This window comes from Pseudophryne corroboree, chromosome 9, assembly GCF_028390025.1.
Source record: "Pseudophryne corroboree isolate aPseCor3 chromosome 9, aPseCor3.hap2, whole genome shotgun sequence".
Classification (NCBI taxonomy): domain Eukaryota; kingdom Metazoa; phylum Chordata; class Amphibia; order Anura; family Myobatrachidae; genus Pseudophryne; species Pseudophryne corroboree.
The window spans coordinates 139,261,000-139,274,978 of NC_086452.1; the positions used below are offsets into that span (position 1 = coordinate 139,261,000).

General features: G+C 44.6%; 1 protein-coding gene across 2 annotated transcripts in view; it reads right to left on the reverse strand.

The window, feature by feature from the left end:
• Window positions 1-878: 878 nt before the first annotated feature.
• ALG14 (ALG14 UDP-N-acetylglucosaminyltransferase subunit) overlaps window positions 879-13,979 on the reverse strand; it is a 220,814-nt gene continuing 207,713 nt past the window's right edge. For both annotated transcript variants that reach the window (XM_063939828.1, XM_063939829.1), the window contains exon 4: window positions 879-1,404. In XM_063939828.1, coding sequence (XP_063795898.1) covers window positions 1,174-1,404 — 231 coding nt within the window. In that variant the 3' untranslated portion in view covers window positions 879-1,173. The remainder of the gene's footprint in view (window positions 1,405-13,979) is intronic.

Genomic DNA, 13,979 nt, shown 5'->3' on the forward strand with positions numbered 1-13,979 from the left:
TTCAATACACAAAAAAAAGTGATCACTTAGATGGCTATAAAATAACCTGATTATAAGCAGTTTGCACTTTGTCATGGCATCTAACATGTAAAACCACTGTAGCACCTTTCCATACCTATAATTAAGTAGGAGATACAGATCAAACCTAACTCTGGTGTGTTTTTGAGTGTCATGACAGTTTTAATATTTGCCAAGCACCTCACCCATCTATCCAAAAGTATTTTTAATGAGAGATTATAGAAAGATTCCAACCAGTATTATAAGCAGTATATAGACAAATACCACAGAAAGACATTCCCAGTTTCAGAATGAAGTCTAACTTGGGGGGTGGGGAGATAGCATTTGATTGATCATGGGCGCCCGTCGGCAGCAATTCAATTGTTATGCCATTCAGGAGCGATTGCAGTAGGCACTGACATTTCTGCTTGCAGTCTCCCAAGGTGGTGAGCAAAATTAGCAAAAAAGTGTCCCATTTGGGCGCCCAAACTGCACTTTTCACGTTGTGGGCACTTTGCGCAACTAAACCTTTTTGAGCACATCAGAAGCAATAAGCACATCATCAGAGCAACAATTGAATTCCTCCGGGGAAATCTGAGGAAGAAAGGGTAGTGGATTAGTGGAATAGCCTCCCATCAGAGGTGGTAGAGGCTAAGACGGTGGAGCAATTTAAACATGCATGGACAGACCTAAGGATATCCTTACAAAGAAATAAGGATCAAACAAGGTTAGAGAAAAAAATAATGTAAAAAAAAAAAAAAAAAAAAAAAAAAAGGGGGCAGACTAGATGGGCCAAGTGGTTCTTATCTGCCGTCAAATTCTTGTTTCTATGGATGAGGTTACCTAAGTGCAGTAGATAAATATTCACAATATGCAAAAAATGAGCAAGAGCCTCAGTTTTTATTACATATATTAACACAGCAACGTTGCAGAGTGGATTTTACATATATGTTTTCAATTCTCCATAGTATTTCCTCATGTACTTTAGTTTGTATAAGACGGTAAAGAACAGACAGAAAAGGATAATTCCATTCTCCAGACCTTATTCTTCTCTTTTCATGTAACAGACCTAAGTAGCGACCTGCTTCTTTGTAAAATATCAGGATATACAGTCACGTGTGGTACCATGCAGATAAACACACCAATGAGAAGCACGTATGTAACATCCACTTATGGTCAAACTATTCTTCCCAAATATATGGAGTTTGGATACTTGTCCTTGAGAGGAGGCCACTGGACAATGAAATAGTCTGCAATGTGGTACAGAAGTTTCCCAGACAATGAGAGGGATTCCACCCGACAGATGCTTTCCACATAGACTATGAGGATTTTCTTTAAGCCCAAGATTCCAAGCAAGAGTGCAGAGAAACACACAGGAATGCACGTCCCAGGCCCATTGCATAAGATCTAAAGGGATAAAGCAGAAATAAAAATCACACACCCATTATAATCACAGACAAATGACTAGTCATTTATCCATCAGTCACGCCAATGTTAAAATTAAATTAGTAGGAGTTTACATATCCCTTACAAAACCTCTCTATATCATATGACGTACCTTGGCATGACGCTACTGATATACAGTAATTGGTGATACACTACCCAGTGGCACGCACTAGTCAAGTGTCACCAGAAGATTTATACTGCACATGTTACGTGGCCCTTTGATTTGTTTAAATGATAGAAATACAATGCCAGCATCTGTATGTTCCTACTGAGACATTGCGTAATATCATATACAGCCTGAAGGAATGAATAGGTGATAGTGATACCCTATCATCGGATTAACAAAAGTGCATTTACATTCCGAATTCACCTTTAAGTCCTATCATATTATAATATTCAGGTTTTTTCCTAGCCAAGTGTTCATTGTTAGAGTGTGAGAAATGGAAAATTAGGCCACATTATTTTTCTATTTTTTATAAATCATTCTTAAATTCATTGACTGGATATAAATTACAATAAATAATAGGAAAAGCATAGATGCAGTAAAATATGATGGAAAGTACAGTATATGATTGCTTATTATCCACTGCTATAATCATCTTCATCAAGAATAATGGCATTTATCACTGGTGGCACTGGAGTCTGACAATTATTATGACAGCATATTGCAGTGATAAGAATGGAGCAATAGCTATCACTGTAACCACTTGCCTGGCATGGTCGCATGCCTGCAAGTGTCTTATCTGACATGGTCGCACAGGATGCAACCAGTCAGATAAACTATTAGCAGCGGCAGGAAAGGGAAACTTCTCTCCGCTGCTGCTGTCATAGGGACCGGAGGGTCCCTCTGCCTCCCTAAACTCTCCTCTACTGGTTGCCGTGCTACCGATCACTGCTGATCAGTCAGCATGGCAGGACCCCTCCCCTCAAGCCGCTGCAGACAATAGCAGCCGCTAGGGAGTGTAAATTAACCCCCCCAAGCCATCCCCAGACCCCCCCCCCCCCCCCCCGTACATCTGGAGGCTGTCCCGGCTTTCAAAATGAAAGCGGCGATGGTTGCGATGTTCCCGATCAATGTTTCGGGATTTTATTTTATTTCTTTAACTAAAATCATTTTGGATAGGGTTAAATTCATGTTCTTCACTCATAAAAAAAACCCAACAATTTCGGAACAGTTTTTGAGGGAAAAAATCATCAGTTATGTGGCTAAGGGCAATTCTGACACTGAACATGTGCAGCATCATTTTCCGATAGCTGAGGTGTGAGAAATACTGTATGAAGCCTGGTCCTTCATAGGCACTAAAACTGGCGAGCGTAAACCATCAGTATAAACCTTACTTGCTACTATCAGCAGTGAATGTGTAGATTATGATATGCTTAGACGGGAGAGCCGCTCAAGAGTGTCTGTCCTAGCACAGGAGCAATGATAATTTGAGGTGATAGTCTAGATTGGTATCCGGTCTATAGATCTACACGAAAAGATCTACAGTCAATAGGTCGACCACTAATGGTCGACATGCATTAGGTTGACAGGGTCAAAAGGTCAACATGGTCAAAAGGTCGACATGTAAAAGGTAGACAGTTCAAAGGTTGACATGACAATGGTCGACACTTGTTCGACACAAGTTTTTGCTATTTATATTTCCATTTTTAAAACTTTTTCATACTTTACAATCCACGTGGACTACGATTGGGCCTGTGCCGAGTGCAGCGGTAGCAGAGCGAGACATGTGAGGGTACGCGTAGACTAATTGGGTAATTGGGCTTTTTTCTGTGGCAGACAAGTGTCAAAACATCCAAAAAATAAATGTAAAAAATGATGTCTACATTTGGGTCCACCTTTTGAGCTTTTCTATGGTCTAACTATTCCATGTCGCCCTTTTGACCCCGTTGATCTAATGCATGTTGACTTATTGGTTAACCTATTGACTGTAGACCTTTTTAGTGTATATCTAATAATCCACTCCCATTTAGATTTGCACTTCCAATTTGCATTGCTTGATAAATAGGCCCCCTTAGTGACTTTACACAGAGCTTTCATTCACAGAAATACTGCAGCACACGGTGACCAGTTTCAAGATGAAACAGAGGTTCTCAAACACGGTCCTCAAGGCACTCAGTTGCCCAGGTTTTAATGCTTGGCCACAGGTGAATTAATTAACACCTCTGTCAATTTGATTTAACCAGCTGTGCCGAGCCATGGATATACCTAAAACCTGGACTGTTGGGGTGCCTTGAGGGCCGCGGTTTGAGAACCTCTACCCTAAAGTATACCTTGTGAAAACAAAAAAAAAAGTTATGGCACTGTTGTTTGATAAAAATTCTCATTTTGGCAGGGTCAAAACAAACTATTAAATCAAATGATTGATAATTAAAATAATAATTCCTATTTTTTTCCTTTTTTTTTTTTAAATGCGATATGCTACTTGGTAATTAAGTATTTATCCATTCTGTGATATCAGATCATTGATAGGAGTAAGCAAAAAGAAGCAGGTGCTGTGAGATTGGGCATTGCCTGTTGGGTATGCCAGTGCCCTCTCTACATGCTACGCTGTCCACTGGAGGGGCATGGTCTCTCCTCTTGGGCGCTTAGCTGCGTCTCCTCAGCAGCCGGAACCTCATGGACCTTGTACCCCCATCTTTCTAGCTGCTATAGTGAGTGAGAAACACTTTATTTAAAAATTGATAATATTACAGGGATATCATTAAAAGGAAAACAATAATACAGGAAAGACAAAGGTGACATCAGAATTTAAGTGTTACTACACATATTGTTAACAATTCGGCCAATGACAGTCACCTCTCGTCTCCTCTGGTCATGCGCGAATCCATGATTTTGCCCGCGCTGCCCCTCTTCACTGGAACAAACTCCCTTGCTCTATTAAACTCTCCACGACCTTGCAAAGCTTCAAATGGCTCATCAAAGCCTACCCTTCCGCATAACTTAGTCTTGAGGCCGCTAACCCATCCTCATGCCTTGGCCATCTCTGCCTCGCTTTCTTCCTGACAACAGGCCACTGACCTCATGTCACCTGTCTATCTCCCTCTTCCTCTAGATTGTAAGCTCCTTGGAGCGGGGCCCTCTTTCCTCCTGTTCTCACAGCCCTCTTTTCTTGCACCTCAATTACAGCTCTCTCCTACTCAGTGACTGTATATACCTGTATTTCGTCCTGCTCATGACTGTTTATCTCTTCCAATGGCTGTCCGCCCCCAGTAGTATGCCGATTACTTCTTTGCTTCCTGACATCTCAGCTGTACTGTGTACTGAGAACTGTGGTGCTAATTGTTACCTGTGCTCTGTTGTAGTTTTCTGTGATGTTAAGTTGTGTATACCATGTATTGTTCTAATTTGTGTTGCATGTATGGCACAGCAAAACACTTGTGACGCCTTATAAATAAATAACAACATATTACTGAGCTTATGCACCAAAAGTAAAGAAGACCGAGAATTAAAAATATACGTTATGGTAAGAACTTACCATTGATAACGGTATTTCTCCTAAGTCCACAGTATAACAATGGGATATGATGAAGGGACAGCGGATTTGCACCAATCGGTCAAAGCTTTCCGGCCTCCCAGCATGAAACGGGCCCGTCCATATATCCCCGCCTCCTGGCTCAGACAAATCAGTTGTATTCCAAAGCTCAAGGCAGGAGCATCATAGATAGCCCTAATCAGACGATAAGAACACCCTTCCGTACAATAAGGAAGAGGTTAGTGAGTAAAAGGATCCTCAAATCAAGTGCGTCAGGGTGGGATTCCTGTGGATTTAAGAGAAATACCGTTATCAACGGTAAGTTCTTACCATAACGTATATTCCTCCAGCAGGGTCCACAGATTATCCAGAGGATAACAATGGGATTTCCCAAAGAAATTTAGTGGTGGGGACGCTCCTAATTGGACAGTAGAATCCTTCGCCCGAATTCAGCGTCATGAGAGGCAAAGGTATCCATGTCATAATGTCTAACGAATGTGTTAATGGAAGACCATGTGGCTGCCTTACATATCTGTTTTGCTGAAGCACCACATTGTGCTGGCCATGATGGACCTACCTTACGAGTAGAGTGAGCAGAGAAATTACCCAGAACAGGAAGATCAGCTTGAGAATATGCTTCTGAAATCATCATCCGAAGCCATCTTGCCAGTGTCTGCTTATCACTAGGTCATCCTCTCTTGTGAAATCCGTAGAGAATGAAGAGAATCTGTCGTTCTGATGGCACGGACCACGTCCAGCGATGCATCTCCCGCAGAAAGGCCCGGTACCTGGAAAGCCGGGACTACAATTTTTTCATTAAGGTGGAATTTAGACACCACATTCGGAAGATACCCAGATCTAGTTCTGAGAACTGCTTTATCTAGATTTAAAAAATCAGAAATAGGGAACGACATGATAACGCCCCTAAATCTGATACTCTTCTAGCTTACGCCATAGCCAGTAGAAAGAGAACTTTAGCTGTCAACCATTTAAGATCCACTTTATTAAGTGGTTCAAATGGGGCAACTTGAGGGGCTGTTAGGACTGGACTTAAGTCCCAAGGCACTGTAAGAAGAACAAAAGGAGGTTGAATGCGCAGCATTCCCTGGAAAAAAGTATGCACATCCTGTAAATTGGCTATTTTCTTTTGGAACCATACAGTCAATGCTGACACTTGCACTCTCAAGGAAGCCACCTTCAAACTTTTATTCATTTCTGCCTGAAGGAATGCTAAGATCCTGAAAACTCTGAAAGACTTAGGGTCCATTTTCCGTTCACTGCACCAATGAATATAGGTTTGCCATATTCGGTGATAAATGCGAGCTGAGGAAGGTTTCCTTGCTCTGAGCATTGTTTGAATTACCTGTTGTGAGAATCCTCTTGACTTCAGGACAGAGGTTGCAGGAGCCACGTCTTCAAAGACAGTTGATCTTGACATTCTCTGCAGATCTGTGTACCAATGCCTTCTGGGCCAAGCCGGAGCTATATTAGTATCACGGCACCTTTCCCTTGCTTTATCTTTCTCACCACCCTGGGTAATATAAATTCTTAATCAGAAACTGGAGGTAGATACACTCCAAGAACTAAATGTTCTAGGTGACAATAGCACCTGAGGTGAAAATATCAGAAATAGAAATTTCAGACAATTAACAAAAAAATTCAAAGATAAAAAACAGTGCCATATATCAAGATAATCATGACTGTAGAAGTAGTCCAAGATTAAATACCAGCTGTAATAATATCTCCTGGTATGGGCTAATTTGCTGTATATAGATCTGTAATCAAAAAGTGTATAATCTAGAGGCTGATTTTCTGTATATAGATCTGTAATCAAAGCATTTATGATCTGGATAGATAGATAAATTGGGTAAGGGTCAAAGGTTGCTCCAACACTTCTGCTTTTCACATAGAATACGGAGTTTTTTTTACTGCACCTAATATTTCCTAGACGTCTCCCATCTAGGTACTAATTGGGCTTCTCACTGCTTTGCTTCTAAGATGAGGCGAGATTGGGCGTAGCCAGTGAAATATGGCAGTAATTGCTCAAATGTTGTAAATGAGAGAGTGTGTGGTTATTGGCGCATACCGAGAAAAGAGGTACTTCTGCTGTCCAATATTTATGCACAGATTCTGTTACCGTAGCATTGCAGAGAGATAGTTGGCTGGCATTTGGATGAGAGAGTACTGAAAAGGATTTGACAACAAGGAAATGTATAGGTTCAGGGTCCGTCTTCTGCTGTCCACTGTCATATAAGAATATAGCGGACAGTGGATGAGAGAGGCAGGTTGCCTTGGCCTATTGAAAATAAGTTAGAAAATATGAAAATAATTGTTGAGACTAGCACTTTAACAGTATCCTAAGTATGGGTAATCCAATCAGTAAACAGTGCAGTATACTCAATTCAAATATAACGTATCCACTAAAGGAAGTAGATATACGCTGAAGCAGTTAATTGGTAATGAATAGAGACAAAATTAGATGGAGAAAAAAATAAGATTTTACTTACCGATAAATCTATTTCTCGTAGTCCGTAGTGGATGCTGGGGACTCCGTCAGGACCATGGGGATTAGCGGCTCCGCAGGAGACAGGGCACAAAAATAAAGCTTTAGGATCAGGTGGTGTGCACTGGCTCCTCCCCCTATGACCCTCCTCCAAGCCTCAGTTAGGATACTGTGCCCGGACGAGCGTACACAATAAGGAAGGATATTGAATCCCGGGTAAGACTCATACCAGCCACACCAATCACACCATACAACTTGTGATCTGAACCCAGTTAACAGTATGACAACGTAGGAGCCTCTGAACAGACGGCTCACAACAAGAACAACCCGATTTTTTTGTAACAATAACTATGTACAAGTATTGCAGACAATCCGCACTTGGGATGGGCGCCCAGCATCCACTACGGACTACGAGAAATAGATTTATTGGTAAGTAAAATCTTATTTTCTCTAACGTCCTAGTGGATGCTGGGGACTCCGTCAGGACCATGGGGATTATACCAAAGCTCCCAAACGGGCGGGAGAGTGCGGATGACTCTGCAGCACCGAATGAGAGAACTCCAGGTCCTCTTTAGCCAGGGTATCAAATTTGTAGAATTTTACAAACGTGTTCTCCCCCGACCACGTAGCTGCTCGGCAGAGTTGTAATGCCGAGACCCCTCGGGCAGCCGCCCAGGATGAGCCCACCTTCCTTGTGGAATGGGCCTTGACAGATTTAGGCTGTGGCAGGCCTGCCACAGAATGTGCAAGTTGAATTGTGCTACAAATCCAACGAGCAATCGTCTGCTTAGAAGCAGGAGCACCCAGCTTGTTGGGTGCATACAGTATAAACAGCGAGTCAGATTTTCTGACTCACGCCGTCCTTGAAATATATATTTTCAATGCCCTGACAACGTCCAGCAACTTGGAATCCTCCAAATCGCTAGTAGCCGCAGGCACTACAATAGGCTGGTTCAGGTGAAACGCTGACACCACCTTAGGCAGAAAATGAGGACGCGTCCGCAGTTCTGCCCTGTCTGAATGGAAAATCAGATATGGGCTTTTATACGATAAAGCCGCCAATTCTGACACTCTCCTGGCTGAAGCCAGGGCCAGTAGCATGGTTACCTTCCATGTAAGATATTTCAAATCCGCCGATTTGAGTGGCTCAAACCAATGGGATTTGAGAAAATCCAAAACTACATTAAGGTCCCACGGAGCCACTGGGGGCACAACCGGGGGCTGTATATGTAGTACTCCTTTTACAAAAGTCTGGACTTCAGGAACTGAAGCCAATTCTTTTTGGAAGAAAATCGACAGGGCCGAAATTTGAACCTTAATGGACCCCAACTTGAGGCCCATAGACAATCCTATTTGCAGGAAATGTAGGAATCGACCCAATTGAAATTCCTCCGTGGGGGCCTTCCTGGCCTCACACCACGCAACATATTTTCTCCAAATGCGGTGATAATGTTGTGCAGTCACCTCCTTCCTGGCTTTTACCAGTGTAGGAATGACCTCTTCCGGAATGCCTTTTTCCTTTAGAATTTGGCGTTCAACCGCCATGCCGTCAAACGCAGCCGCGGTAAGTCTTGGAATAGACACGGTCCCTGCTGAAGCAGGTCCCGTCTTAGAGGTAGAGGCCACGGATCTTCCGTGAGCATCTACTGAAGTTCCGGGTACCAAGTTCTTCTTGGCCAATCCGGAGCCACGAGTATCGTTCTTACTCCCCTTTGCCGTATGATTCTCAGTACTTTTGGTATGAGAGGCAGAGGAGGAAACACATACACTGACTGGAACACCCACGGCGTTACCAGAGCGTCCACAGCTATTGCCTGAGGGTCTCTTGACCTGGCGCAATACCTGTCCAGTTTTTTGTTGAGGCGAGACGCCATCATGTCCACCTTTGGTTTTTCCCAACGGTTCACAATCATGTGGAAGACTTCTGGATGAAGTCCCCACTCTCCCGGGTGTATATCGTGTCTGCTGAGGAAGTCTGCTTCCCAGTTGTCCACTCCCGGAATGAACACTGCTGACAGTGCTATCACATGATCTTCCGCCCAGCGAAGAATCCTTGCAGCTTCTGCCATTGCTCTCCTGCTTCTTGTGCCGCCCTGTCTGTTTACGTGGGCGACTGCCGTGATGTTGTCCGACTGGATCAACACCGGCTGACCCTGAAGCAGGGGTTTTGCCAAGCTTAGAGCATTGTAAATCGCTCTTAGCTCCAGTATATTTATGTGAAGAGATATCTCCAGGTTTGACCATACTCCCTGGAAGTTTCTTCCCTGTGTGACCGCTCCCCAGCCTCTCAGACTGGCATCCGTGGTCACCAGGACCCAGTCCTGTATGCCGAATCTGCGGCCCTCTAACAGATGAGCACTCTGCAACCACCACAGAAGAGACACCCTTGTCCGTGGCGATAAGGTTATCCGCTGATGCATCTGCAGATGCGATCCGGACCATTTGTCCAGCAGATCCCACTGAAAAGTTCGTGCGTGGAATCTGCCGAATGGAATCGCTTCGTAAGAAGCCACCATCTTTCCCAGGACTCTTGTGCATTGATGCACAGACACTTTTCCTGGTTTTAGGAGGTTCCTGACAAGTTCGGATAACTCCTTGGCTTTCTCCTCCGGAAGAAACACCTTTTTCTGAACCGTGTCCAGAATCATTCCCAGGAACAGCAGACGTGTTGTCGGGGTCAACTGAGATTTTGGAAAATTCAGAATCCACCCGTGTTGTTGCAGCACTACTTGGGTTAGTGCTACTCCGTCCTCCAGCTGTTCTCTGGACCTTGCCCTTATCAGGAGATCGTCCAAGTAAGGGATAATTAATACGCCTCTTCTTCGCAGAAGAATCATCATTTCGGCCATTACCTTGGTAAAGACCCGAGGTGCCGTGGACAATCCAAACGGCAGCGTCTGAAACTGATAATGACAGTTTTGCACCACGAACCTGAGGTACCCTTGATGTGAAGGGCAAATTGGGACATGCAGATAAGCATCTTTTATGTCCAGGGACACCATAAAGTCCCCTTCTTCCAGATTCGCTATCACTGCTCTGAGTGACTCCATCTTGAACTTGAATTTTTGTATGTACAGGTTCAAAGATTTCAGATTTAGAATAGGTCTTACCGAGCCGTCCGGCTTCGGTACCACAAATAGTGTGGAGTAATACCCCTTTTCCTGTTGTAGGAGGGGTACCTTGACTATCACCTGCTGAGAAAACAGCTTGTGAATGGCTTCCAATACCGTCGCCCTGTCTGAGGGAGACGTTGGCAAAGCAGACTTTAGGAACCGGCGAGGGGGAGACTTCTCGAATTCCAACCTGTAACCCTGAGATACTACCTGCAGGATCCAGGGGTCCACCTGTGAGCAAGCCCACTGCGCGCTGAAATTCTTGAGTCGACCCCCCACCGCTCCTGAGTCCGCTTGTAAAGCCCCAGCGTCATGCTGAGGGCTTTGCAGAACCCGGGGCGGGCTTCTGTTCCTGGGAAGGAGCTGCTTGCTGCCCTCTCTTACCCTTTCCTCTGCCTCGGGGCAGATATGACTGTCCTTTTGCCCGCTTGTTCTTATAGGACCGAAAGGACTGCGGCTGAAAAGACGGTGTCTTTTTCTGTTGGGAGGGGGTCTGAGGTAAAAAGGTGGATTTTCCGGCAGTTGCCGTGGCCACCAGATCCGATAGACCGACGCCAAATAATTCCTCCCCTTTATACGGCAATACTTCCATATGCCGTTTGGAATCCGCATCACCTGACCACTGTCGCGTCCATAAACTTCTTCTGGCAGATATGGACATCGCACTTACTCTCGATGCCAGAGTGCAAATATCCCTCTGAGCATCTCGCATATAAAGAAAAGCATCCTTTAATTGCTCTAAAGTCAATAAAATACTGTCCCTATCCAGGGTATCAATATTTTCAGTCAGGGAATCCGACCAGACCACCCCAGCACTGCACATCCAGGCTGAGGCGATGGCTGGTCGCAGTATAACACCAGTATGTGTGTATATACTTTTTAAGGTAGTTTCCAGCCTCCTATCAGCTGGATCCTTGAGGGCGGCCGTATCAGGAGACGGTAACGCCACTTGTTTTGATAAGCGTGTGAGCGCCTTATCCACCCTAGGGGGTGTTTCCCAGCGCGCCCTAACCTCTGGCGGGAAAGGGTATAATGCCAATAACTTTTTTGAAATTAGCACTTTTCTATCTGGGTTAACCCACGCTTCATCACATACATCATTTAATTCCTCTGATTCAGGAAAAACTACAGGTAGTTTTTTCACACCCCACATAATACCCCTTTTTGTGGTACTTGCAGTATCAGAGATATGTAAAGTCTCCTTCATTGCCGTGATCATATAACGTGTGGCCCTACTGGAAAATACGTTTGTTTCTTCACCGTCGACACTAGATTCAGTGTCCGTGTCTGGGTCTGTGTCGACCGACTGAGGTAAAGGGCGTTTTACAGCCCCTGACGGTGTCTGAGACGCCTGGGCAGGTACTAACTGGTTTGCCGGCCGTCTCATGTCGTCAACTGATTTTTGTAATGTGCTGACATTATCACGTAATTCCATAAACAAAGCCATCCATTCCGGTGTCGACTCCCTGGGGGGTGACATCACCATTACCGGCAATTGCTCTGCCTCTACACCAACATCGTCCTCATACATGTCGACACACGCGTACCGACACACAGCAGACACACAGGGAATGCTCTATTGAAGACAGGACCCCACTAGCCCTTTGGGGAGACAGAGGGAGAGTTTGCCAGCACACACCCAAGCGCTATAATATATATGGGAACAACCCTATATAAGTGTTGTATCCTTATAGCAGCTTAAATATAGTAATATCGCCAAAAAAGTGCCCCCCCTCTCTGTTTTACCCTGTTTCTGTAGTGCAGTGCAGGGGAGAGTCCTGGGAGCCTTCCTCACAGCGGAGCTGAGCAGGAAAATGGCGCTGTGTGCTGAGGAGAATAAGCCCCGCCCCCTATTTCGGCGGGCTCTTCTCCCGGAGTTTGTGAGATCTGGCAGGGGTTAAATACATCCATATAGCCTCAAGGGCTATATGTGATGTATTTTTAGCCATAAAAATAAGATTTTACTTACCGATAAATCTATTTCTCGTAGTCCGTAGTGGATGCTGGGGACTCCGTCAGGACCATGGGGAATAGCGGGCTCCGCAGGAGACAGGGCACATCTAAAAAGCCTTTTAGGTCACATGGTGTGTACTGGCTCCTCCCCCTATGACCCTCCTCCAAGCTTCAGTTAGGTACTGTGCCCGGACGAGCGTACACAATAAGGAAGGATCTTGAATCCCGGGTAAGACTCATACCAGCCACACCAATCACACCGTACAACTTGTGATCTGAACCCAGTTAACAGTATGATAACAAAACACGAAGTAGCCTCTAAAAAGATGGCTCACAACAATAGTAATAACCCGATTTTTGTAACAATAACTATGTACAAACATTGCAGACAATCCGCACTTGGGATGGGCGCCCAGCATCCACTACGGACTACGAGAAATAGATTTATCGGTAAGTAAAATCTTATTTTCTCTAACGTCCTAGTGGATGCTGGGGACTCCGTCAGGACCATGGGGATTATACCAAAGCTCCCAAACGGGCGGGAGAGTGCGGATGACTCTGCAGCACCGAATGAGAGAACTCCAGGTCCTCTTTAGCCAGAGTATCAAATTTGTAAAATTTTACAAACGTGTTCTCCCCTGACCACGTAGCTGCTCGGCAAAGTTATAATGCCGAGACTCCTCGGGCAGCCGCCCAGGATGAGGCCACCTTCCTTGTGGAATGGGCATCTACATATTTCGGCTGTGGCAGGCCTGCCACAGAATGTGCAAGCTGAATTGTACTACAAATCTAGCGTGCAATAGACTGCTTAGAAGCAGGAGCACCCAGCTTGTTGGGTGCATACAATATAAACAGCAAGTCAGACTTTCTGACACCAGCCGTCCTAACTATATATATATATATATATATATATATATATTTTTAGGGCCCTGACAACGTCTAGTAATTTGGAGTCCTCCAAGTCCCTAGTAGCCGCAGGCACCACAATAGGTTGTTTCAGGTGAAAACGCTGACACCCCTTTAGGAAGAAACTGGAGACGAGACCCAGTTCTGCCCTGTTCAAATGGAAAATTTTTAATATGGGCTTTTGTAAGACAAAACCGCCCATTCTGACAATCGCCTGGCCGAGGCCAGGGCTAACAACATGGTCACTTTCCATGTGAGATATTGGTCAACAGCATGGTCACTTTCCATGTGAGATATTTCAAATCCACAGATTTGAGCGGTTCAAACCAATATGAACATAAGGAATCCCAACACTATGTTGAGATCTCACGGTGCCCCTAGAGGCACAAAAGAGCTGTATATGCAATACACCCTTTACAATCTGGACTTCAGGAACTGAAGTCAATTCTTTCTGGAAGAAAATCTACAGGGCCGAAATTTAAATCTTAATGAACCCCAATTTGAGGCTCAAAACACTCCTGTTTTCAGGAAGTGTAGAAATCGACCTAGTTGAATTTCCTTCGTGGAGCCTTCCTGGCCTCACCC